The sequence below is a fragment of the Tympanuchus pallidicinctus genome, unplaced genomic scaffold, assembly GCF_026119805.1.
Source record: "Tympanuchus pallidicinctus isolate F22 unplaced genomic scaffold, pur_lepc_1.0 scaffold6, whole genome shotgun sequence".
Taxonomy (NCBI): Eukaryota; Metazoa; Chordata; class Aves; order Galliformes; family Phasianidae; genus Tympanuchus; species Tympanuchus pallidicinctus.
This window is the reverse complement of record NW_026294780.1, coordinates 10,707,852-10,735,177: the sequence shown is the minus strand read 5'-3', so window position 1 is coordinate 10,735,177 and position 27,326 is coordinate 10,707,852. Positions and strand designations below refer to the sequence as shown.

The 27,326-nt window shown below is 42.2% G+C and overlaps 1 protein-coding gene across 1 annotated transcript in view; it reads right to left on the bottom strand.

Annotated features, from left to right (window-relative positions):
* The window catches only part of LOC128071758 (sodium/hydrogen exchanger 2-like), a 39,773-nt gene that overhangs the window by 9,105 nt on the left and 3,342 nt on the right, over positions 1 to 27,326 (bottom strand). The window contains exons 2-11 of the mRNA XM_052664783.1: positions 26,254 to 26,785; positions 20,497 to 20,960; positions 15,499 to 15,749; positions 9,609 to 9,826; positions 8,518 to 8,720; positions 6,002 to 6,091; positions 4,572 to 4,642; positions 2,946 to 3,107; positions 2,257 to 2,353; positions 1,235 to 1,366 (exon numbers count right to left, since the gene is read on the bottom strand). Coding sequence (XP_052520743.1) covers positions 1,235 to 1,366; positions 2,257 to 2,353; positions 2,946 to 3,107; positions 4,572 to 4,642; positions 6,002 to 6,091; positions 8,518 to 8,720; positions 9,609 to 9,826; positions 15,499 to 15,749; positions 20,497 to 20,960; positions 26,254 to 26,785 — 2,220 coding nt within the window. The remainder of the gene's footprint in view (positions 1 to 1,234; positions 1,367 to 2,256; positions 2,354 to 2,945; positions 3,108 to 4,571; positions 4,643 to 6,001; positions 6,092 to 8,517; positions 8,721 to 9,608; positions 9,827 to 15,498; positions 15,750 to 20,496; positions 20,961 to 26,253; positions 26,786 to 27,326) is intronic.

The window sequence follows — 27,326 nt, the reverse complement described above, 5'->3', positions numbered from 1 at the left end:
GGCAATGGTTTTAAACTGTGACAGAGGACATTTAGGTTAGATATTAGGAGGAAGTTTTTCACACAGAGGGTGGTGACACACTGGAACAGGTTGCCCAAGGAGGCTGTGGATGCCCCATCCCTGGAAGCATTCAAGGCTGGATGTGGCTCTGGGCAGCCTGGTCTGGTGGTTGGCAACCTTGCATGTAGCAGGGCGGTTGAAACTAGATGATCATTTACTCAAGGACAATTATTTTTAAAATTACAGTCTGTGAGTTTGAAAAAGCTGACATACACCACCTCTCTCTCAGACCCACAGAATGCCTTACTCCTGCCAAATCTCTTCATTACTCCCCCTAAAAAATCAATATAAGTAACTGTGGTTGAGAAAGAAAAAAATCATTCAGAAACAGATTTACTGTTACAACTAATGCCACAGGTAACCCAGGTAATGGTCACAAATGAGATATAACATTTATTGTGGACATCAGCAGCAGCAGCCTCAGTAGCCAAAGGACAACTGCATCAGTGAAGGTAAAGGTCACTAAGTGTTCCTGCAACTTGAAAATACCTATTTATAGGGGGATTAATTTCCTTCAGAGTTAAAAGGGGGGCTTTGGATTTACTGTTTAATCAGTGTGCTCTTTTCAAAAACAGTCTGATATAAAACGACTGCTTCAGAAAGTCAGATGTCACCATGACACACCATTTCTTGCATATTGTAGTGGTTTTCCTATCCTGTGTCAAAACCTGAAGCACTGGCCATTTTTTAAGAATCCTAAAGAGCCCACAGCATTTTTCAAATGAAGTGTTCACACTTTTTGGTGTGACCAAAAGCTCTCCTCCTTCCCACATTTTGGAATTTTGCAAATTCCTTTTGCAAGGAATTTGTTTATTTCAAAGCCATACTCTACCTCAGTCATCGACTCTTCATCAAAATTCTGATCGAGAATTCTCACCATGCCATAGAGGTACATTGGGTATGAAGCCTTCTTAGTTCCTCTGAGATAAAATCATGGCAAAATCATGGCAGCAGATCCCACTTCCATATTACGTTCTACAATATGGAAGCTTTTCAGAAGGGTTCAATGCAAACTAAGGGGCCTATGTGTGCGTTTCAGGGTGTAAGTGCAACAGTATACATGCAGCTGTCTTTCAAGTTGGGGATTTATTTTTCCTGCATTTCAGAAGGTTTTTTCTGCATGGCATATAGCTATGGAGAACTGTTTTCTATAAATCAACTACAGGACAAATACCGGTCTTTCTCTTGACAGGCTGTTAGTTTTCCGTAGGCTCTCCCTAAGGCTGTGTCGGCGACGGATCAGAATTTCTTTGGCCTGCTTCTCATTTGCATCTGCAGCCAGGCTATGTCGGTTGTATGACATGGTCTGAAAGAGAAAAGCTGTGGTTACTTTCTGAAAAGCACAAATGTGTTGATCTCTACGCACATTACAAAACAGGCCTTTTTGTTTTGTTATTTTAATAATTACCATAAAGTTTTGCAAATAAAGTCACATTAAAGACAATTAAGAACAAGGGCAATAACTACGCCAGATTTTTTTTTAGTCAGAGGCTTCATGAGCACCTGTTTGTTTTTTAAGCCTGCCAATATTTATAACGAAAGAGCAGTTGGAAAAAGCTGGCTTAATACAGTGCTTATCCCCACGTTGTACTTGCTCAGTCAATATGTCAATGGAGGATGCACATTTGAAAGTGATAGGGTGAGTCACCTAGGGGAAAGTCATTTTTACCTCCAGCAAGCTGAGACAAGCTCAACTTTTGAACGTCTTCCAAGGGCAAAGACATTCAAACTACTTAGCCACAGGATGGTTTTTGTGAAATGTCCTTTTGCTTTTATTTCACTATTTTTCCAGCTCATCACCTCTGCTCTTAATACAAGCAACTTCACAACTGGAGGCAAATGAGAAATCTAATCGCATATTGTAAAGTAAACAAAAAACTAATAGAAGTGGGACAAGATTGGGTTGAATTTGCACCTATGATCCTTTTTAAGTAATGGAAGTATATTGCAGATAATATGCAAAAACATTAAGCTTTATCAACAGTATAAAATGAAATAAGCTGTTTACATGAAGGAGTATGCATATGTTGCTGAAAATGTTATAGACATTTATTCATAGGCGATAGAAGTAAATAACAGCATTAAATGATACATATTGTACAGCAGAAACTACATTTGCCCAAAGATATTTAATGAAGGTAAGAAGTATAGTTGAAGAGTAGAGGGATATTTACGTATGCAAAACTTTATTCTTACTCGATGACGTATTTGGTAGAGATTCTTTGTTAGTATTTCCCGCATGTTTTCCATCTCAGTGGGGGAGAGTGGCTTTATTTTCCCTTCATGATATTCACTGTGGAAGAATAAAACCCAGGAAGATACACAAAAAAAAAATGAGAAAGAGAGAATATTTTTGTTTTTTATGATTAGAAATTACATTTTAACTGTTTCTTTTGTATTGGAAACAGCATTCTAAAACAACTGAGGAAAAGGTGAAAATGTAGTGGGTGAGAACAAAACCTTGCTCTCATTTGAATCAAGGGATAAGGGTCAAAACTGACCCTCTGAAATCTGTATCAATTGCATAGAGCTGTAAATTCGACTAAAGCACTTTTCACATCCTTCAGGCTCCCCTGTAGCTCCTGGCAGCAGATGTGCAGGCACTGGATCAAACCCAGTTCAGCCCCACATAGCACAGCGATGTTCCCTGGAAGCTGGATGCAGCTGCCCCTGAAAAACTACACGCTCCGGAAGAGCAAGGCTCACTCATGCTTTGTATGTGAGCTGCTGCAAAATGATCCAGTTCCACGTCTGGTTACTGTTCATGTGATATTAGGACACAGAATGTCCTAAGTCAAAGCAATTATCCTGCCTACGGATCAGACTGTGAAGTACACAATGTGGCCCTGCTGTAACACTGAGTTGAAAAGGCCTGTCTGCCTTACCTGAGAGACACTGATGAAGGCACCTTGCTTATCATGCCACTCTCTGCCATCTCGATGGCATGCTTTATTTCCAGCTTCTTGTACAAAGAAACAATGCTGGATTTGGGCTGGTTCTCCCGGATGAGAAGTCTTCGCAGGTATTTATTGTCAAACTTTTTAAACCTGTGCATGAAGCAAACCAACCCAACCAGTTAATTTTTACTAGGCAGAGCTGAGGAATGTTTCTATACTGTTGCTAAAGCGATCGTGAAGGAGTTTATTCCTCGGGAATGTGTCTGTTCGTATTTGTAACTTACTGCTGGGTATCATAATAAAAGGTCAAATTCATCCTTGCTTCAGATAGTCTTAACCTATGTTTTGGTTAATCTGCTAAAGCACAGTGTCCCTAGCAGCAACTTTTAGCTTCTATGTACTCTGTGCTATTGCACAATATTATTTCTAATTCTCCATTTTCATGGAGACAAAGGGAACATTAAATATTTACTGTAATAACAAATAAAAGGTCTACGTTTGCACCCACTGCTTTTTCTTTGAAACTTTAGCCTGCCCTTGTAAAATTTTGGAAGTTCTCCTTTTATTTAGAGCAATTTCAGCCCTCTTGGATGCTTAGAGAAAAAATATTGATTGGAGCAGAGTGACTTTGTTTGTCAGAAAATATCCTGCACTCCAGTCATTCTGAAATTATTCTTGAAATTCAGTCAAAAATGTTTTGGAAGGTCACGAAGAGGTGGTACCCTCCTTCAGTCTGTAATCTGTTGGTTAAAGATCTCACACAAACTGGAGGAGAACCAAGCTAAGAAAAGCTGTAGCCATGTCATACATCTTCAGCCATGCCCTCAAGTCATTTGGAGAGGGATCCTCAGACTCTGCTGTTGATGCTGTTTCTCTTTGTATAAAATGCTTAAATTCTTGTCAGAGCAATGACCAGAAGGTGGGTGAGCAATGCCCTTGCTTTGTTTCTGAAGGATTTGGGTGAAAAAGAATGTGCTTCTGAGAAAAGGGAGTTAGATCCAAACAAACAATGATGATGATTCAGCAGCTCAACTGCACACATAAATAATTCAGGTATAGCCACTGGTAATCCTCTTAACTGATGCTGAGTTTTAAATAATACCGTCAGGAACTGTGGAGCTGCCTGCCATTAGGATCCCTCATGCGCCTCATGCCAGCCAGTGCCTTGATCTTCCTAGCGGAAGTCCCAGAGCTTTTGCTTGTTTCTCATCAGCTAGGGAACTAACCCCTCACTTAACACCACGGAGACAGATAGTTTGCAGCAGGAAAGCCAGCTCAGGATCAAAAGCTCAGCAGACATGCAGGAAATGCTCTGAAACCGTCAGAAACAGTGAGATTACCCACACCCTCAGAAGGTAGAATAATCTACCCTGGGACCAAAGGGCTGTGCTTTTTCCCAGCTGGAAATTCTGTACTACTTGCTTGTGGTTTAGTTAAAAAGACATTGTTTTACCGCTCTCTCTTTGTAACCCACGCGTTCTAAAAACAACCATCTGCGTTCAAGAATAAAATGCTGAAAATGAAATCTGATGCCCAGCAGCTTTAATTTGTTGCTGCAGAGCCAGTTCATTCTTCCCTCTATAACAAAGAGAGAGTTTTAAATGCCGTTCTTACTTATCTCTCCAGAAGTTGTGACCCCAATGTCCACACACATCTTCAATTCCTGTCTTCACATGATCAAAGAACTAAATAAGAAATGTTGATTCATTACATAAATATATGGATATAATTTGGCTTACCATTAGACTTTATTAATTTTCACTTACCTCGAAACAGAAAAGTCAAGGCAGAGTTCAGGACGATGCTTAACTAAATGCAGTCTAAGCAAATAAGCATGGGCCTGGCTTACAGATATTGAAATGGGGTCAGTTTTTCCCTCACTCACATGCCCAGGGGGACACCTGGTTCCTGCTCTCCCCTGGAGCTCATAGACCCAGAAAGACAGAAGCCAATCTCTGCAACATCAAACTTGCTGAGCTCCTGACTAAATCTGGAGTTGTTTTTGCCATATTTTCATTTCTTTCAAGTTCTCCAATTGCTTGGAGCTAAGCCTGGAACTTCTCCAGGGACTTCCCCAGGTTTGACAGCGAGTCAGGTGTGACTTTGTGGAGGAGACAGCCCAAGTGGGTAGCCAGCACTGCCCTTCTGTATGCACAGGACAGATCTGCCATAACCAACATCCTGAGCTCCTGTTTCGGGGTACTGTGGTCCAGCCTCACCTCAAAATGTCCTGAGCAACTGGTATTAGAACCACATTCTTCCTCAGTTTTTTACCAGTTACAAAAGGGTAAATCAATTCAGCTAAGATCTCAGTGGATACCCACAGCAGCTCACAGCCAAGTGTGCTCTTTATTCAAGTACCATAGAAGGAGTCTCTAAATTTCAGGGGGAAATCCTGCTAGATATATTGAATGGGTAAGCTCAGAAATTACTGAGTTTTTGGGTACCTAGATTCTGTTCTCTACTGGATGTGACCCTTATTATCCCTTATTTTTGGAATTTAAAATCACTGGGTTTTTGCAGCTGATTTGCTGCAAGGATAATTACATTCATGAAAACGCACAGCTAATGAACCACCATCATTAGAGACATGCATTCAAAACACAAATCTATTAAGACAGTGATGATGTGAGAGTTCAGGAAGTTTAAATGTGTCTTTAGGAGGATTTTACATGTGTTTAATTAGACTACCTCAACTACAATGTAGTGTAATTAAATTGCCAAAGGTTTCTTAACATAGTGAAGTTCTAAAATAACACAGGTCTCCTATGTGAAACAAATTACAAAAAGACAATTTACCTCAACAAGTGAGCAAAACCAAGTGAAGATCTCAAATTAAAAATACCTAATAATGATAATTTTGATAATTATCAAGAATAAAATATAAACTTTGCAGTTGTTTTGATTAAAACAGATTAGAATAGAAATCTTAAAGAATGCATGTTTCTCTGTAATGCTGTGCGTTAAATCCTTATCATATTGAAAGCCATTGGGAATTTCATCTCTACGAAGCTTTCATCTGTGACAATGAAGCTACAACATACCCTGTTATAAATTTCTTCGCTGACAGCAGGCTGCTTTTTATTTGACCTTTTGACATCAAGGAACTCCACCAGCGGACGAATTGTTATTCCCTGTGAAGAAAAAAGCCAATCTTTCTGTGTTTTTCCATAAATATTAAGGAAGAACAAAACCTTTCAATCTTCTCCATCTCTGTCAGAGCACTGAAAATGGCAGACGATAACATTTTAGCTCCTAAAATTTTTCTTTTAGCTCCCAAAAATCCAGTCTGACAATCCTAATAGCAAATAATTCTTGTAATAAGCAGGTGCTGCACACAGTTGCAAAGTTCTTGTCAACAAACTCCACTGATACAACAGAAGAAAAGAAAGTCCCACTGTCTAAAAGCAGAGAGGCTCAAGATGAGTAAATGACGTACTGCTAATGGGATTTGTGTTGAGTAACCTTCAGGTAGTCTCAACAGTGGCACAGACCAGACCCAGTACACAAAGACTTTTGGTAAATATGTGTCTATACTACACAGTTCTCAGAGAAAGAACAAAAGTTTTGGCTGACCCAGAATGATATAATGATTTTTGAACAATTATTTGTGGAAGAATTGACATCACTCTTTACTTGTACAGGCATACAGACAGAGGAGAGAAATCTCATCATGTTGAGATCAGTCCCCACTATCCAAGACAACTGTGCCCCATAGTTGCTTTCATAAACAAATTAAACTTTATCTCAAAAATAGTTAGGTTTCTTTGCCCCATTGCTCACGTGGAACACTTCTCCTGAACCTCATTGTTCTGATAATTAGAAAGCTGCCTCTTAATTACACCATGGTCACTTCGTACCACTTTGTTCTTCTGCCAACATTGTGTTTTTAGCTTAAACAGTGCTCCTCCTTCCCTGATGTTCACTCCCTGATATAAACAGTAATTACATTCCCTCTTCTCCTTCATTTTGCCAAGACCGAGACATTCTGGTCTTCTTTCACACAACAAGCTTACCAGTCCAATGTGATTACTCTAGAACACAGCTCTGTTCTCTGTTGGAAACACCTGTCTCAATACATCTTTCTAATGCCTGGAGTGCATTGGTGGCTTAAGCTCCAGCATATTATCAACCAATGCACCTGTGTCTTTTTCTCTTTTTATTCTTTTTCCAAATCAGAGGTGCCTATTTATTTATTAAAGTTAAGAATGTCCTAGAAAGAACAACACTTGCACATGCTGCTATTAAAGTTCATTCTATTTCCATTATATTGGTCCCCATATAGTCTTTTCTTTCTAGTTAATGCTTCATGTTGTTAATGCTTTAATGCCATCATGTTGTCACCTTCCAAGGCCCATCATTAAGAAACATCAGCACCAAATAACTCCTATGTTATGGTCAGTAACAACAATATTAAACAAAACCATCCCTGGAATCACCTTTTGAGGAATTCTGTCAACAACAACTCATCCGCCTATCATTTCATGAGGGTGGTTGAGCACTGAAACAGCTACCAAGAGAGGCTGGGGAATCTCCATTCATGGAGATACTTAATAAAACTGGCCATCTTCATGAGTAAGTCAATCTTGTTTTGCAGATGGCCTTGTTCTGGGCATGAGGTTGCACTAGACATCCTCAGACCCAAACTGCCTTAAATGTCTATTTCCCTTTATAGGAGAAATTGCTAGCTCCTTCCTCACTTCCTCATTCACTTTGCAATCATCTGAAAGCCAAGCTAAACCTATGTTACTAACAGTTAAGCTAATAATCTCCTGTATAGCTCCCCTGTCTTCCACCTCATCCCTAAAAATAAAATAAAATAAAATAAAATAATTTAAAAAAGGGAAACTTTTACAATAATCTAGTTTTATGAGATTACTCTCAAATTTCTTTATCAAAGAATGATATCAGGTTTCTCTTTAGTAAACCCCAATGCATTTCATAACACATTCCTGATACATCCACATTTTAAAGTATTCTATCCTTCGAAGTCAGTGTTCACTTCCTTCTTCTCATTCCTCCTGTTCATTCAGGCCAGTTCTCCATGACCAATGTGATACCAGAGATCTGTTCTTCACATTCTTTCACATCAGTGGTGCTTTTGAATGGACATTCAACTGGTATTCAATATTACTGCTTAACACCCAGATTAAAATGTTGCAGTTCACTTTTCAGTGCCCTTAAGTGCTTTCCATTCCTCTTTCCACTCTTCTCTGCACCCAATACCCAGCTCCTTAGTAAACATACAACTTAAATATTCTAACAAGGAATTAGTACTGGGGCTTTACCCAGATTATCTTTAATCCCTACTCCAACCTCATTGGGTCCTAAATGCTTAATACTACTTAAATATTCACCTAAGTACTTAATATCTGACATAGTTTTGCTATCTGTCTGCTGACTGCATAGCTTTTTTTTCTTAAGTATGACCATGGAGCAATATAGAAGTATGTTACTTCAAGTACATTCCTTCCAGTAATCTAGGACATCTGTTTTTCTACCCACAGCTTATTTACATCTTGCCTGAGAAAGAAAAGGTCCAGAAGAGGAAAGGCATTACCTGAATAAAAACGGTAAAAAATATCACCACGATAACAGCAGTGATGAACAATTTCTTCCTCGGGAACACAGAAGGAGGAAGCAGAAATACAAGTGAAAAGCAGATAGCTCCTCGAAGGCCTCCATAGGCAATAATAAATTGGTCCTTAAAAGTGAGAGGTATTGTCCGGAACACGTTAATGATCTGAGTCAGAACAAAAACACCTGAGGAAAAAAAAAAAAGTGAAAATACAAGAAAGAGAAAAAAGGAAATCAAAATCACACTGAAATCTTCCACAGTGCCAGTACTTGTTCTGAAACACCTGCACTTGCATGTTATTGAAGGAATAAAATGTTACACAGCAGCTTGAAAACACCACCAAAGAAAGATTTTTAATTCTTCTTAATCATATTTAGTGACCTCAGGCCAGCTTGATTTAAGACCTGAAGCACCTAAATGATATCCACGAGACAGCCACTTCTAATGCTGTAGTAAGTCTTGTTTCAGCATGGGCCAGAATCCTAAACAACTTTTTTTAATGGGATTTATGTTACATTGGAGCACTTTGGCTTGCCACCTCCAACAATCTGTGCTGTGATTGAAGTATCTTCACAATCCTACTCAGTTACTTAACTTTATTTCCTTAGACAGGAAAGATGGAGGACTGGGAATGGAGCAAGAAAATATCAGTGCATGGTGGTGTACCAAAGGCACAGGCTACAGATATGCAGCAGGCTGGAAAAAACATAAGGGCAGGGCATAAGGGAGCAAGCCTAGATGCCAGGTGTAGAGGCAGTCAGTGTATTTTTCAGCATAAAGTTTGAGCAGAATATCATATTCTTTTAAGAAAAGTGTTTGTTTGTAAAGAAATGAGTAATTAGATACATTCACTCAGATTAACAAACTTGGTTGCCTCTGACTTCAGATGGGCAGGACCAAGATCAAAATGATTTCTGGATTTCATTTTGGGGCAAGATGGAAGCCAACCCTGAGATCTCGGATATGTTACAAACAAGATTATGGGGCTTTCTAAATATTGTCATTTTCTGTTGGAAGAAAGGTAGGAAGTATCACTTGTAGATAACATGACAAATGCTCTGAGACTTGCTTACCCAGTGCTCTCCAGATTAAACAGAACAGGAGAGTGAAGCTAACGAAGGCCCAGTTCCACTCATGGTTCTTTCCAACTGTAGATACTCCCATGAAAATGAAGATCAGGGTCTCACTGACACTGCTCAACATCTTCATGAAATATTTTATTGTTGTATAGGATTTTTGGGAAACATTTTCCTCCACATATTTATTCATGGTCATGGCACAAGCTGTAATCCTGAAAGGGAAACACAATCCTCTGTTTCATTGCCTTTTCACTTTTCCATACTGCTCTTTAAGATACAAAGTATGACTTATTCCATCACCAACAAATCTCAAAGTTATAGATTTAGTGAAATCCTGTTTGGGGCACGTGATTTTTTTCTTTTTTTTCCTCCATGATAGGAAGTTTTCTGAGAACATATAAGAGTATGGAGAGTTTTGCCATCTTTCAAATCCACATGCGATGTTCAGAGGTCACTCAAACTATGCACTTAGAGGTAGGCAGAGCTGAGGAGAGCCAGAACAGCTCTGGAGAACAGGAATTGCTACTCCTATTGCTGCTGAAGGACATCAGAAAGACATTATTCAGATGCTAACAGACAAGATGGCAACTTAAGTCCTGGGGCAGGACTGCACTCCCTTCCCATTAGTAGTTTGCCCACCAAACCATTTCCCCCTTGATGACAATGACAGCAGCCAGCTCCTTTTTCCAGGGAACATAAGCAGCAAGGCCACAGAAAACTTCTCCATTCTAGGCTACTGCCTGCTTTCCATATGCATAGAGCTGAGCAAGGCCTCAGAGGAGAAAAACACAACCTGCTATTAAGCATTTAAAGCACCCAAAAAAGAATGAAATGGGGATATCATCTAATAAGTGAAAGAACAGATAGGGCTTACTATGCCTACGTGTCCATTCTCTAGGCCTGTGTTAGTAAGCATAATTTCTCTAATCAGGGAGTCCAGAGAAGGGCCACAAAGATGATCAGAGCGCTGGAACATCTCCCCTATGAAGACAGGCTGAGGGAGCTGGTTTTGGTCAGCCTGAAGAAAAGAAGGCTGCAGGGTGATCTCACTGCAGCATTTCAGCATTTCAGTACCTGAAAGGAGCCTACAAACAGGAGGGGAGTCAACTCTTTGAAAGGGTAGATAACAGCAGGACAAGGGGAAATGGTTTTAAGTTGAGGGAGGGAAGATTTAGGTTGGATGTCAGGGGGAAGTTCTTTACAGAGAGAGTGTTGAGGTGCTGGAACAGGCTGCCCAGAGAGGACGTGGATGCCCCGTCCCTGGAGGTGTTCAAGGCCAGGTTGGATGGGACCCTGGGCAGCCTGGTCTAGTGTTAAATGTGGAGGCTGGTGGCCCTGACTATAGCAGGAGGGGATTGGAGATTCATGATTCTTGAGAACCCTTCCAACCCAGGCCATCCTGTGATTATATGATTCTGTGGTGAGGCACTGACACAGGTTGCCCAGAGAGGTGGTGGATGCCCCTTCCCAGAAGATGTTCAAGATCAGGATGGATGGGGCTATGAGCAACGTGACTGAGCTGTAGGTGCCCTTGTTCATTGCAGAAGAGTTGGATTAGGTGAACTTTAGAGGTCCATTCCAACTTCCAACAATTCCATGAAAAACTTTTTTGCAAAGTGGAAAGCGGAATCTCAGAATGAGCAGTAGCTCCAAAAGGATCTCAGAATAGATGCCACCATAGATCCCAAATATATATATGCCCATACACCTCTGGAAGAAAGTGGTAGAGGATCTTGGCTATATGAGGATTTTGTCCTGGCATGTAGTGATGATCCAGCCAGGAACATATACTGAAGCCTTGGAAATATTCCTGGGTTCTTCAGTTCAGCAGCTTCAAAAGTACATGTGAAGAAGGGTATCAGATCTCCTTATCATTTTAACCCTCCAGAACTCCTTCATTGGTAAATCAGCTCTTGTCAAGACAGAGACTGCACTGATAGGACTACAGATATGTCAGGTTATGTCACGGACAATGATAGCCCTCTTGTGAAGTTTAACTGCACAGGTGTAACAAGTCCTGGCTACCTTCAATCAACCGCACACACAGTACGGATGGCACTGGGGCAAGTGCAGGGGCTGTAAAGGCAATTTAGCAAGAAAGCAATGGGCAGGATGCAAAACAGCCCCTTTCAGACACACGGTCATTTCAGGGTCTCACAGCTGCAGCACACTGTCCGAAGCATTATGGCTGTTGGGTCTGCATCAAAGAAACAACACAACAGTCAGTACTACTTATTACCCCCTCAAAATAAATAGTTTTCATGATTACGTCCATTTAGGAAAGCCCTGCAGCTTGGGGAGTGAGGAAGGAAGCTCCGAACAGTTTGTTTTTGGATTCTGAGGTAATGGAGACACTGAAATAGATGTCTGGTAAGAATCTGTCACCAGATTAATCTGGATCTTTACAAGCTGTAACCTAAAACAGCTACCACGTTTAACTACAGGAATTTAAAGGGACTATGCTCTTATATATAGAACATCCTTTTCAGTCACATTTTGCATTTATCCAATTAGTGTTGACAGCTGAGATGATTCACCAGTATAACAAATAGCGTTGTACACTCTTTGTACTATTAAGTACTATTAAATACTAATAAGTACTATTCCACAGCTAATCACTGTTCACTTCTAGCTTTGATTTATGTGACCTGAGGCAGTTGCCTTTATCAAGAAATGGAGGGAAAAACAGTAGTTGCAATAAACTTGCAGCCTTTTATGCCTCTGGAGAGCACTCCTGTACAAACGGTAGAGTTTCTGTCAGGAGTGCAATAAACTAGGCCTCTGTGTTCAATCCTCAAGTTTCCCTGACCTACTAACTTTACAGTAGTTTCAATGTTTTTCCTTTCAGCCTGCTAAATCACTGTTGCAAAAAATAATAATAACAATAATAAAATAAAAAATTAATAGTCTTGCCACTTCACTGCCTTCATAACAAATGAGTAAGCAGCGAATACAGCATTATAATTAGAAATGGGAACCAGGCAGGTAAAGTTCAGATTTACATCTGTAGTTTTTGCACCCCTATCCTGATTCCAGCCCAGCTCTAGTTACAGGAGGACCTCCTTCCTCTGCTGCAGAGCACTTTTTCACAGCAGCTGGTGAGGACTGAGTCAGCTGCGGAGATATTTTGGCCGAGTGACCCTGTGCATGGACAACACATGGGTGCTTCAGGAATCATCTGTCCCCAGAGTGAGTATGTGGATTTATCAGAGAAACAAGAAAGCACCTCTCATTTCCCTCTGCTCCTTTTTGCCAATGATTTCCTGCTTGCACAGGAAAGAGGCACTCTGTGCATGTGTCTTTTATATGCTATAAAACATTACGTGTTCATGTTTTCTGCCTGAAGCGTGGTAGAGAATGTATGTGCAAGGCCTTGCAGTGAATCTTTAAGAATCTGGATATGAAGGAAGAGGGTATCAGTAGTTCAGCACATGGGGTACAGGTGAAAGAAGGGAAACTGGGCATTTCTTCCCTACAGGCTAAGCTACAAATGACCACAGAATCCTGGAACAAGCCAGGTTGCAAGGGGCATCTCAAGGTCATTTGGCTCAGGCTGACTCTGAGACCAAATCTGAGTGACTGGGACCAGTGCACTCACTGCAGAGCATGGCATGAGGGATCAGCACTACGCTGCACTACAACACAGGGCAGAATACTCTCCAGAGTTCAAAGCCTAAGTAAATGCAAAGAGCACAGGGTACACAATCATAGAATCATTAAGGCTAGAGAAAACCACTAACATCATTTAGTCCAGCTATCAGCCAATCCCCATCACACCCGCTAACCATATCCCTCAGTGCCACATCCAAACGGTTGGCTCTTCAATATCTCCAGGGACAGTGACTCCATCACCTCTCTGAGCATCCTGTTCTAGAGCCTCACCATTCTTCCAGACAAATAATTTTTCCTAATATCCAGCCTGAAACTCCACTGGCTCAACTTCAGGCCATCACCTCTTGTCCTTTCACTGTTACCGGGGAGAAGGGGTCAGCCTCACCACAGTCTCCTTTCAGGTAGCTGTAAGGAGCAATAAGGTCTCCCCTGAACAGACTGAACAATACCAGTTCCCTCCAAGGTGATGTGGGGGTTATGGGAGCTGCAGGTGCTCAGCATCACTGCAGAAAGGGGGCTATGCTGTATGTCCTATGGTATCAGAGTGTGTACATCTCTGCAGAGGTTCCCTTCTCCTTCTCACCAGTGCCACCAAGGTATTCAGCTCCCTCAGCTGTTTTGAAGTCTACTTAGAGTCAAAACATACATAGGATTTTTAAAGATAACTAATTTTCCATCATACCACTAGATGAAAAAACAAAACAAAACAAAAAAACCTGGAGGCTTCGTACACTGTTTTGCACCCATTCAAGGGTTGCCATTGCAAACAGAAATGAATAGCTCACTGGTGCCACATGAAGCAATACTGTGCTGGTTCCCACTCTGCCCTTCCTATTTTATCCCGGATGCAGAATGTCCAGTTTAGTATTTTCCTGCATGCTGATACAACTTTTTCCATGTGCAGTTTAGCCACACATATTTGGCTTTGAAGCCCTTTGAGTATTTGATCATAGGATGTCAAGAACATTTGACTTAAGAAGTGGAGGAAACTAGAAACCACACAAATGCTATGAATAGAAGGTGGGGAAAGAGATGGCTCGTTTATGAACTCGGTCAAAGTGGATACATACGTTGCTTTATTTAGGCTCATATCAGAGAAAGAAACCCATGCAATCCTTAGTACTTTACTTACATTAAAGTACTGACCCTTGTGGTTTTCTGGCATATTTATTTTTTTATCAGCCGTCAGTTTCCATGCAAATTGTTTCTCATACCCAGAAAACCTTATACTGTCAGGGCTATGATATCAAACCTATCTTCAAATTCTTACAGGATAATTATCAAATCAGGAATTATCGAGTTTTAGTGACACTCAGTAGTAACATATAGGCTCTCAAATATCTATGTTTCTTATCCTGAATGACTCACATTTGCCGCTAGAACAACACAAAGTCATTAAAGAAGGTTAGCCTTTTAAAAATATTACTTGGAACCTGAGAAAAGTGTTTAGGCATATCAAGTGTCATAAAGGCTCTTTCTAAAGATGAAGCTGTTAAGAGAATAAACAGCATCAAGAAAAAGGCTGTGCTGTCTCTTTTTTGAAGTCCAGGACAGAAAGCCCACAGAGGGAAAATATTTTTATCTGTTAGCAGCAGGAAGAATAATATTATTTTGTACATAACAATGTATTCAGAGAGCATTGTAACACACAGGTACATGTATCAAGTTATTAAATTGAACGTTTATATCATCATAGGACTAGATTCTGCAAATCTTACTGTATTTGTAACGCAGCAGGAGTTTGCCTGGATGACACATGCATTGTCTCCACTGAATGGCATTTGCCGGCTGCTCACATGACTACACAAAGATGCAGTTTCACAATATCTTGGCATCGGCAGCAAAGCCAGCTCATGAGGTTTGCAGCTACCACTGCCACTCCCTGCCTGCCATGGCTGCCCCCACATCGTTGTGTGCCACCCCTGGGCCATGCCTGTGTGACCAGTGGCAGGGTCTTGTGAGGACACGGGTCACCCAACTAATCTGGAGTAAAAATAACCCCACCAAAAATACTAGGGGTTATTTTTAATTTGAAACGTTTCAAAGATATGGTTTATGGTGCGATGCCACAGGCAGTTTTAGTGACACAGCTGGTGTGGTGGCAAGCTGAGACAATGGGGTGGGAGCAGAATGGGAGAAGCCACAAATCCTCAAGCCAGCTCCACTGCCATGCACAGTGGAATGAGGCTATATGGCAGGGTTTGCAAAATCTTGTCCTCTCTGCAGTTCCCATTCTTATTTGGATGCTATTACTGAAGTTAGGGGTACTTACGCCATGATGCCCGAGAGATGAAACATTTCAGCTGTTATGTATGACAAGTAACTGTACAGGAAGACAAAAAGTGGCTCAATCACTCGGATTTTATGGGTGAAACGGGTGGTAAAGGCTGCTACAAATCCCAAAAGGATTCCAATCAATACTCCACCGATCCCCACTATAAAGAAGTTAGCAATCCCAGCGAATATGTCAATAACCTGAATTGTGCGCATCTGGCAGAAAGACTTGAACAAATTGTACAGGACCTATGAGAAAAAGAAAGCACATTATGTTTCTGAATTCTTCTTAATTTCCCTTTGTGCCATTGCATTTCTCTGCTTCATGGTTGGACTTTGTCTGTCTACCTTGAATCCATTTTTGAGAAACACTGGACTGCAGCCACCCCAGAGATTACATGAAACATGGCATCCATGCAGTGGCCTTTCTCTGATATACTAACCATTTGGAATCCAATAGTTTAAGGACTTTCCAAACTTCATATTATTTCTAGAGATTTGGATTTAATTCCCATAGAAGACCTGTGTATTTGCCCAGTTTCATTTTCAAAACTCTTACAACTGCCCTCCTAAATAAATAAGGTGAATGGGATTATAATATTTTCTTGATCAGATCTCCTTTTCTCCCTATACCTAAAACAATAATATAAAGTCCAAGTTCCTCTAATCAGTAGTAACTACTAAGAAGACAACAATGGAATCAATCTTTAAAAAATCACTCTTCAAAAAAATCTTAAATGGTTTTCACAGTTGCAGATATATTTGGAAGATTCAAGCATTGTCCAATGTTACATGTGTGCTTCCAGCCTTGTGATATCACGATGGCTACATGATCTCTGTGTACAGGCCAAAGTTTGGTCCTATTCCGAGCACAGAGCACACCTAAGCCAGAAGTAGAAACTGGGGTCACAGGTTTAGCCACCATGTTCACAACAAATACCAGCTTGGGCAGCTTGCAGGAGTTAAATATCTGCTTTCTTTATGGACTTCTTAGCGAATCAAATAGACTTCTCTATCAGAAATGCTATTTGAAAGAACAATCTTTTATCAGTACTTGCATTGTGCCAACATTGTAGGTATTTGAATACAGGGAGGGAATTGTCGCCTTTGCAGCCTTGCTCTCTCTCACATGACAGAAAATTAGCTTCACAGCTCTTCTTAGCCAAAATTTGAGAAGACTTACATAGGTAAAAGTCCTCAGTAAAGAGTAATTGAAGACATGGACTAAAAAGGGTCCTTTGAGCTAAATGAAAGAAAAAAGGAAAGAAAACTGAAAAAGAAAAAAACCATATTCCAGCACAAGCGTGAAAAAAACAAGGGTAAATCAAATATAGCAGGTTCACCAGTAATTTCTGATTTCCACTTCAGAGCAACAAGCAGGGGAAGAGCAGGAGCATGAGCTGCTTGCTTAATAAGCATGATGCTCTCAGGATGAGTCCACCTGGGAGAAGTGTATTTTTCACCTGGGCAAACCCATTCACCTTTCTGCTGCAAGGCTTTTTTTTTTTTGCCCTGTTCCTCGATATTTATGTCCCATTCACACACAAAAGGAAATGGACAGGAAAGTAATGTCATATGCTCCACTGGTTTTCAATGTTTTGATTTCTAGACTTTATGAATTTGCATACCAGAAGAAGCATACCAGAATTAAGCCTCCTGACAAGGTGTGCCTTCATTTTTCATTTTACAAAGACCCTTCATTCCACAGACTCATAGGGCTCCCTGAATCACAGGCTGAAAAAAAAAAACAACTGCTGTTTTGTGTCAAGAAAGGAGAGAAGTCTCCCTGAGTCACCTCTTGGCACTTGCAATTGCCCCTGTATTGCACTATTCTTCAAGACACCTGTAGAATCTCATCTACCTTGGTATGGATTTTGTAACATGATCATTTTCTGTGAGTCAAAAAGCCTTGTTTTACATTTTCAGAAGTAACTATATAAGTGTGTATATAAATTTATATATATGTTTGGCAAGTATCTGAAGAAAGGTCACTGACAGCTGCTTGTAAAGCATATAATTTTGACCTACTCAAGCAACAGACTTTCCATAGCATCACCTCATCTCAACCGCAAAGAACTCAACCTGCAAACAGAATGGAGCCTGTTTCCAGCATAGACATAAATCTAGAGTCTACTGTCACAACTTATTTGAAAGAAGAAATGCAATGTACATGAAAACCATGCCATGCTGGAAGCAGTAGTTAGGACTACAGAATGTCAAGAAAATGATTTTAATCTCCTTCTTATTGTTCTTTATTTGCACTACTGTACATGAGATCACAATCAGATTCCATTCCATTTTACTGCACAGGTAGTTCAACTCTCATTAAGCTTTCAGGTGAGTTAAACAACAGTAACACCAGCCACATTTTGCAATGCACTTGGCATGCAAACTGTTTTTATTCAAGTTCAAGATTTACTCAACATCCTTTAGCTGAACTCGCTGAAGGTTACACCAAGGAGGCATCAGTCACTAATGGTTCTAATCATGTCTCAGAGTATATATGCTCCTCCTAGACACTAATTACTTATTTTCATCAGTTTTCAGTTGTTTTTAATTCTGAAATTACTCAAAAGTATAAATAATATAAAAAATATAAAAATAATGTTTTTGGTAGAGGTAGAATGCATAGTGCTGCTGTAATGTTTTTTAATGCAGGAATAATATTATTGTAATGAAACTGGCTCCTCCTGTGTGATTTTAAGCCCAAAATTGGAATTTGAACCTCTAAAACTCAGCTTCAACTGTGATTTTGCCATTTAGCACCCTCATAGTAGCTGTCACTGAACCGGGTGGGTGGTAAGGCACCAAATGAGAAGCAATACAACTGACTGGCAAATATTGTCCTCAACCAAATTCAAGCTTCAAAATTTCACCAGTGGGATCATCCAAATTGTGAAACCAGTTAGGCATGAAAGCCATATGAGAAGCACAGCAGAGACAAGATTTCTGAGAATGTACACCCCGCCTTATAGCTAAAACGAAGGTGGGATAGCAAGTTTCCTGAAAAGGGAAAGCACAGGTGATGCTGCTTTCCTAAGAAAAGCAGCAGCCCCGCAGTGCAAGCAGGTTAGCAGGATGAAGAGCTTTAAGTATTTAGGAAGCATGTTTACTGGAGTCAGGCCAGCCTGACTTCAGCACCCCTCCTGCCCCATCCCTCGTCCCACCACAGGCCTCTTCAGCAAGGACTGTTCCAGTAGCCCCGCCATGGTGTGGGAGCAAGGTCTACCCAGGGCACTCCAGAGCAGCCTCATGAGATGGCCTGAGTTGCAATTTGAGTTTAAGCACGATTGCAGGTGTGCAAAACCATAACAAGGAGCCATTAACAGACCAGTGCTTAGCATGTGGAAACCACTTGGTCTCCTGCCCGGAATCACCGCTAAGCAATAGCTGGGAATTAAGACCAAACAGACTCTTTTCACTTCCCATGAATAAAAGTACAGCCAGTGTACCTGCTGGGTTGGCCCTACAGGCTCCTGAGGGTACCTCTCCCCATGGTGGGGCACCTGGGCAGGCACTTCGTGAGAAAGGACTCTGAAGAAGGCAACAATGATGCCTACAGGAAATCCACAAATCAGTGCCATGCCAGCGCCTAAGAAAAAGGTGCCATGAAGTATCCCACCACTGGGCACTGGCATGCACACACATTTCCATCATCAAGATGAAGTGCTTTGTTAGCAAAACTTGCTAGATTAACTGCTGTTCCTGTAGAAAGGCAATTGATTTTGTTATCGGAATAAGCAATTTTGGAAGGAAAAATAAAAAAATAAAATGTTTTTATTAACATTAAAGTAGCCCTTTTTTTCCTTTTGAAAAATAATACAAAAAGGATTTCTTTTTACGTGTGCTCATTAAGAGTGAGTATAGACAGACACAGCCATGGCTGAACTGTTTGAAACTCAGAATTTACAGCCACTGTTTTCCCTGACTGTCTTAGGTGGCAGTTCAGTAGTAACAGGCAGATGCAGGTATAAGCTGATGAGTACAGCTAGGCTTCAAGTCAAGGCCACACAAGGGGATGCAACATAGAGTATGGTAAAACATAGACTGTGTAGAACAGTACGCCTCAGGGCATATAAGAAATTATCAGTACCAAGGCTCAGATTAAAAGCTTGAGACACACAGGTGTTAAGCAGGTGAGGGAATGTCCCAGAAAGGAGGAAAACTGCAGCAGAATTCTGTAAGGAGTGGGACAGTTGATAAGAAGCCAGAGAAAGTGAAGGTGAGGACCCAGTTCATCAATCTTCCTGATCATTCTGTCATATGAAATAAATGGATTTCCAAGGCTCACAAACATAAAGCATGCCATGACACAGTTAACATAGGCAGGATTTCAAGTAAGGTACAGATAAATGGGAGTAATGTTCCAGACACAGTGTCATCAGGTACAAGCAAGGGGCACTGGGAGTGTTAATGGAATTTACAGATTTCTGTCCTCGGGTCAGCACCACAAACCTGATGCAGCTGGTTAATGATTAGAAACTGCTACCTCCAGGTGGCTTTCCTGGCTCATCTGTAACCTGGGAGAATGTACGGGTGGGCTCTGGGCAGTCGGAACCAGACAGACACATGTGAACACCTGGCATTGCCTGGATCCCATGCTCACGGTAGCTCAATAACTCACCCGTTCTCCCTAAGAATACACAGAACACCTCACACTGGCCCTTTTACCTGTCCCATCCAATTAGTTCTGCAGGCGAGGCAAGCCTCCAGTTTAAGATTACAGAAGTGATAGAATTCAAAGATACAGAAACTAAAGAGGTCAGGTAGTAAAATGACTTGAACAAATATGGTACCATTACTCATTGCTCTGCTGTAGCTAGACTATTGTAGTTCCTAAATCTAAAGTTCAGAGAACTACGTAGACGCATTAGCACTTACTGATTTTCCTCTTTTGGCAAACTGCAATAACCACATACGTTCAAACAGGCCACATAGTGGCATACAAGCAATCATTTATCATTTTAATCAACTAATCATTTATCAGGTAACTTACCACAGTTATAGCATCATTCAGCAATGATTCTCCAAACACCAGGATGTAGAGCTGCTCATTGACATGGATATTTTCAAACACAGCCAGTACTGCCACAGGATCCACAGCTGAAATGAGGCTGCCAAAGAGCAAATTCTGCAGCAAGGTGATATCAGTCAAACCAAATGCACTGATTTGGCAAATTCCAAAAAGTGAAATTCCAATGCCAATGGCATTCCAAAGAGTGCCCACCACGGCATACCAGAATATAGTACCAAAGTTCTCAAAGAAAAGACGAGTTGGCATGAAATATCCAGCATCGAGTACAATTGGTGGTAGGAGATATAAGAAAAACACATCACTGTTCATTACAGGTGGGGACTTCTCCTCTGCTCCAAAAATAATCCCTCCAAGAAGCAATCCAACCAGAATAAGGAGACAGCTTTCAGGTACTATTGAGGGCAACTTGTGATAGAGATGGAAGCCTTCAAAGGAAATTCAAACACAAGAAAATGAAAAAGTTATTTGCAAAGAATCCAAACAACTGCTCTACATTGTTATCTTAGTCTCTGTAGTAAACAAACATCAACTGCAGAGCAGTTTCATTTCCACTGACAAGACTGAAATGGACCACCATCACAGGCCAATGTAAACCTGTCATCCAGCATAGTTAATTCAATTAATTTGATGGAGAAGCAGTTTAATAGCTAGAGTTTCCTGCTAATAGCTAGGTTGATAGAGCAACTGATGCTTTGTTTGTGAAACTACACTGTCATTTTTTCTTGCTTTTTTCAAGCTCTTTAGTTGCTGTTTTGTTACTGCTGTGGTTGTTTGTAACTTAGAATCCAACAGGAACACTTCCAAAGGCTTCTAAAGGACAAGTGACAGCTAGGTAGAGAAAAAAAAATCAGGATAACTACCCCTTCCTCCATGCACAGCTTCACAAAGGAACTTAAGAAACTAACACATTCTTTTTATTTTTAGGTTTCTTGAGTCTGAAAACCAAAGGCAGTAGCACATGACCTGCATCCACTCAGCCAAGGCACTTTCTCAGTGACCATGAGGAAGCATCATCAGCCACATTACTCTTTAACAGAGCCTCCAAATTGGTTTCACAACAAGAAGAAGAAGTATGTTTTCTATAAAGGGACAATAAATTGCAGCTTGTATTATTATATTAATCCTTCTCTATTATATGAATTATGGTAGTTCCAAGAGTCTGTCACAAAAATCTGTGCACAGTGATAAAAAAAAATGTTCAAAAAAATGCTCTGGATGAGTTGAGTGTTCCACTGCCTACTAAAGTTCTCAAAGCCATGTAGTTTTGATTTAAAGATTCCAATTACTTTCAGAAGTTGATCATTGTAGGGGTGACTTCCAGTAATGAATGACAGATGTTTGAAAGGAACTTACTTTGGCCAATCTAATGGAATGGTCAACCCTATGCACAAAGGTCACATTCCAGGTCGTGGCGATACCAATCTTTTCCAGGCTCCTCCTTATCTATATTTGGCCCATATAATTATATAGAAAACTATCCACACCCACAAGATCCTACAATTCCCGCCTAAGTAAAAAGCATTTAAATTATTTTAAATGAGAGCTGCGCGGAAACACTGGGTGTGGTAATAACGGGCGTCTATTTCAGTAAAACTATTTCAGTAAAATTCACACCTGTAGTCGAAACAGTTAAACTTCTGCAAACTTGGAACAGTTCGCATCCAGGTTCCCAGTCTGAGGCTTCTGTATCTTGTAGCACTTATTCTGTTAATTCTCCTTTCATCACTGATTTTTTTCCAGGCAAAAGAAAGCCTGACTTTACAATTATGGAAAACAAATGGTTAAACAAGACTAAGGGGGAAGTTGCTCTAATCTACAGAATTTTACTTATGTTTTCAATAACTATTAAAGCTGTTTTTAAAAATAAGCAGCTCAAGCCTCCTTTCTTTCTCCCTTCTGGATGAACAGAGTGCTTTTTAATACACGGAAACAGCCTTGTGACGCATCAGGATTGCTAAATTCACTATCATTCTTTGGAACAGGAATCACTAGGATCCGGTCTGCTGTATGAGCAGAGCAGGTAATGACCCTGGGAAGATAAGAATTGCCTCTTGCACACTCGTCTCTTCACCTTTCAGACAATTCCACTTGAACATATTATGGTCTGTCTTCATTTCTGCAGTGGCGGGATGCCAAAATTTCTGACAGTGTGATTAAGAAGATTCTCCTGAGCAAACAGTTTTTGCTGGAAGATTTAAAAGCCCTTGGAAAGTATCTTAAAACATTTTTTTTCAATAAAAAATGAAAACAAGGGTATTTATACAAATGCAGCTTTTAATGAGGGGGAAAAAAGAAAAAAAAAAAAGAAAAAAGAAAAAAAAAAAGCTTCCAAGCAGGTCTAATGCAAAAGCAATGAAATGTCTATTATGAACATAAAATAAAAATCTTTTTCTTGTTTTTTTTTCCTTTACAAGTCACTCTTTAGAAAGTTCATACCTTCCCAGAGCAATTGGTACTCTACCTCATTCTTGAAGGGCTCCCACTATGCAGTACATGAATGACCTTTGGCTGAACCCAAGATCATAGCTACTTTCTCCTCTTCTGACCTTGTTCTTGGACTCCTGACTATGCAGTAGAAGCATGGAAGATGTTTACCCTCAGGCCACTGGGCATTGCCTAATGTGCAAGTTCAATATTCTTCAAGCTGAAAGGACCTTGGAGTCCTGGTTTTCCATTCTTGGGTGAAGTCCAGTGTTTTCTGTTGCTGACAATGCCACCAAGACATGTACTTTCGATTACGTGTGAGTGGTCCAACTCTCAGGGCTCAGGTGCTGAACAGTTTTATTCAGAAGAACCTTTTATTAAGGAGAGAAGTGCTGGAAGGGCATCATAGAATGCTTTGGGCTGGAAGGGACCTCACAGCTCTCCAAGCCCCAAACCCTGCCATAGGCAGGGCTGCCCCCCACCAGATCAGGCTGCCCAGGGCCCCATTCAACCTGGCCTTGAGCACCTCCAGGGATGGGGCATCAGGTCAGGTCTGAGAGGCAGCACTTCTAATTGTGCTTATGATTAAGCATATAAGTAACAGCAATCTGGGTGAGTGAGACAACATTTTCTAAGTTTAGGGGCACAGGAGTTCAGCAATACGGGGCAGTAAGCAGACCAGTCTCACTGCTTAGAGATTACAGCATGTTTGGGGTGCATTGGATTCCACCTAATGCACCTGTGAGCTCATCAGCATGTTACTGACACACCTCATGTATGGTATCACCACACAAGATAAGTAACTAGAGGTAGACAGAAATTAGCAATTCTGCTCAAGGCAATTTCTTGGATTTCAAAAGGTGCTCTTGCTCTCTGTTGGAATATAAATACTAAACTAAATTTCTATGTACTTCACCAAAATGCTGAGGATCTCCCTGACAACTTTTCCTTTCTTATGCTGTCCTTTGTGCTCTTGATAATCCTAGTCTACAATCAGGGGATCTGAGAAGCCTTTTAGTTAGATATCTCTCATAACAAAGAGCATATCTTCAAATGCTTCCACTTTAACTGAACTGCACTTCTGCAAAAACATGTATTTTCTTTCAAAAAGGCAATAAGCAAGTGTTAGGATACAGTTATTTGGGATCCTAAGGATGTGGTGAGTGCTGTTATTAAACGTGACCTTATCTTCCATGCTTTCTGCAGTTGAGCAGAACTCAGGGCTCTGTTCATAAAGGTTTGCTGCTCAGCAGTGCTATAAGTAAGCACCTTGTGCCCAGCCCCAGAAAGGAATGTGTGATGCCAGATTAAGCACCCAACTTTCCTGGGCAGTGCAGTCGCCTTGAGGTGGCACGACACAGGCAGAATGCCTGCGCTGCCTGGAAGAAACGTGGAGAGAGGGATGTCCCCAAGAGCTGCCTTGCAGAAGGGGCTCAACACTCCTCTCCATCCCTTTGAACTGAGGCAAACCACCCTGTCCTACAGACTTAGGCTTGGGAGCAATGAGATCCCGCGCTGGGCAGGTGCGTGTGATGCAGTCACTGGATAAGGAGCACAGCCGGAGCCTGGGAGCCAGAACTGGATGTTCCTAATTCCAGCCCCACAGCCGGGGCCCTTAAGGTAGGCGTGGTGGAGCTGGTGTGGCCACACCTGGGACCTGGCCCTGGTTGCTTGCAGCATGCTGCTAACAGCAGAGACAGTGCCCTACATCCGCCACATCAGCCTTCGTTTGGTGTAGCTGAAGGGATTTGACAATTATAGGCATTTCTCCTCATTTACACTCCTAGCTTATTCATTGCTCTGCAGTCAGATTGGGAAGTAAAAGTAGGCAACTCTGATTTTCCTACTTTTTAGATGCCAGCGCACTAGCAAAATGCCGAGACAGTTACAATGTATACAGTCCTGCAGAATCTATTACTGTGTATGTATGTGCTGATATGTTTCAGATGGATTTCCTTTCATTGTTAATGAAGCAAACAAAGTGTTAGTTGATTCAACAGTTCTTGCTGTATCGAGGCTCAGAAGCTGGAGCAAATTTGCAGCACTCGACTGGCTGAGTTCTTTCCCAAATCCGTCATGTTCTGGCCATGATGGTTCATGATTTATCTGAGTGCATCATTCTGAAAGTATATCCTGACTCTGCAAACACCTACATTCATCCTCAAGGCTAAGTATGCACATTTAATGCATTCAGATGTGCAGCCTGAATGGCTGGCTTCAAGATAAAGGTATTTCTGCAGAAAGCAATGAAGCTACAGTGAGGTACTGGGGTGGAGGATCAGGCCCCCAGCTCAATGCTGACTGTGGCTGGAGAGCAATGTTCATTTTTGCAGAAACTCAACTACCTGACATGTAATGTGTAAATAATGGGACCCCATTTAAATGTCAAAAGAAATCAGTCAAAGTTTTATCAAGCTGTTCTATCAAAGTATGACCACAGATTTGACTGAAATCACAGAATAGGATAACTGGAGTTGGAAGAGACCAACAAGGAGCATCGAGTCCAACTCCTGGCTGCCCACAGGACCAGCCAAATCTGTGACGCAAAATGAGATTTCCCATTTAAACCAAGAAAGTGCAGACCTTTTTATTGGGTTTCCACAGCTCTATCCCTGCCATTATCTTTTAGTTGAGACAGAGTCCATTGTATGCAGTTTTACTGACTCTAAAATAGGTCTCTAGTATGCATTTTCCTGACATCTTTAGATGATTCTGCTGTACCTGTTTATTCCGTCTGGGGTACAGAAAGCTCATTAGACACATGGTCTGTAAACCACACAAAACAGTGAAACTATGCAATACAAATAATTTCCACATGAGGGAATAAGCAGCCTTTCTCACTCATTCAGTGCCGCGCTTTCTATCTTTCTGGGGACACGAGTGAATGGTGGGGAAAGTACAACGAGGAGTCTTCCTCATAAATATTTGCTCTCCATCGATCTGTTGTTCTGTTAGGAAACTGTCATTATAGCCGGTGTTATTTTAAGAGGAAAAAAACAGAGCTCCGACAGCAGCAGAGCGATCAAGGAACACGCTGCCGTGCCCGGCTGAACTCTCGGCTTTCCAATCCTACCAGCCCGTGCTTTAGCGGGCTGCAGGTAACCGCTGCTCACCCACACCTTCCCACCCCAAACCCTCCGAACGAGCCCGTCCCGGGGCGTGACGCTGAGAAGTGGCATCGCCGACCCCGGGAGCCCCGCCCCGCGCCCCCCGCCCGGTGCTTCGCTCCCCGCGCCGGGCTCCCGCGGCTGTCCCGGGCTGCGGAGCACGGGAGTCCCCGTGGGCCGCGCTCACCGATCTTGGCGAGGGAGGCGAGCAGGATCCAGAGGGTGATCTCGAAGGGGATCTGCACGTGGGGGTAGTCCAAGGTGAAAACGTGCAGCCGCGTCTCCTCGAAGGCGGTGCCGCTGGGGCTCGGCGGGGTGCCGGTACCCATCTCCGCCGCGCCGGGCGCTTGACTCCCCGCGGTGCCCCGCGCCTCCGCCACCGTGGCCGCGAGCACCGCCAGCACCGCCAGCAGCTTCCGCGGCGCGCCGCGGCGCGGGGGGCCGCCACCGCCGCCGCCCATGGCGCCCCCACCGCCGCCCCGCTGCCGGTCCCGCCGCCGCCCTACGGCCCCGCGCCGGCCGCCGCCACCATCCCGCCGCCAGCGCCGCGGACACCTGCCGCCGCCGCGGCCCCGCCGGCTCCGCCTCCCGCCGGTGACTGGGCGAGCCCCCGCCCGGCTCTCCGCGAGACCCGGGGCCGCCCCCGCTGCCCCCGGCCGCCGCCCAGCCGCTGTCAGACGGCGCGGTGGTGCTGGGGCCGGGCGCCGGAGTGCCGAAGTCTGAGTTAGTCGAAAGGAGTGTTGTATGTGCCTGTGTGCGTACGTACGGCAGGAGGGAGTGAGGCGCTACAGACGTCGATGGATGTGTACGTGTGTATATATCTATCTGTATGCTATATAGTATAGAATATACTATATCTAAAATATGTATAAGTGTAAATATTAACTGCTATATATTATGTCTGTTGCCCATACAGTGCCAAAATTTGAGAACACACACACACATATATATGTTTACTTATGTGGAGGCTGCTCCAGAAGTAATGCCTCCTATGTTATGATGCTGGCCCATTACATCAGAGGCAGATGTGGGTGGGATGGCAGTAGAGGCTGAACCTTCCCACCAATATTCCATTACATGCTATTGTCGTGTGACAGATGGCAGCAGAGGGGTGGTCTGACAGAATGGTGTCTGACGTGGAAGCGCGGATGGAGCACAGGTGTGTCATCAAATCCCTCCACATGCAAAAATGGCACTCATTAACATTCATCAGCACTTACTAAACGTTTATGGGCACCAAACACTGGATGTGAGCACAGT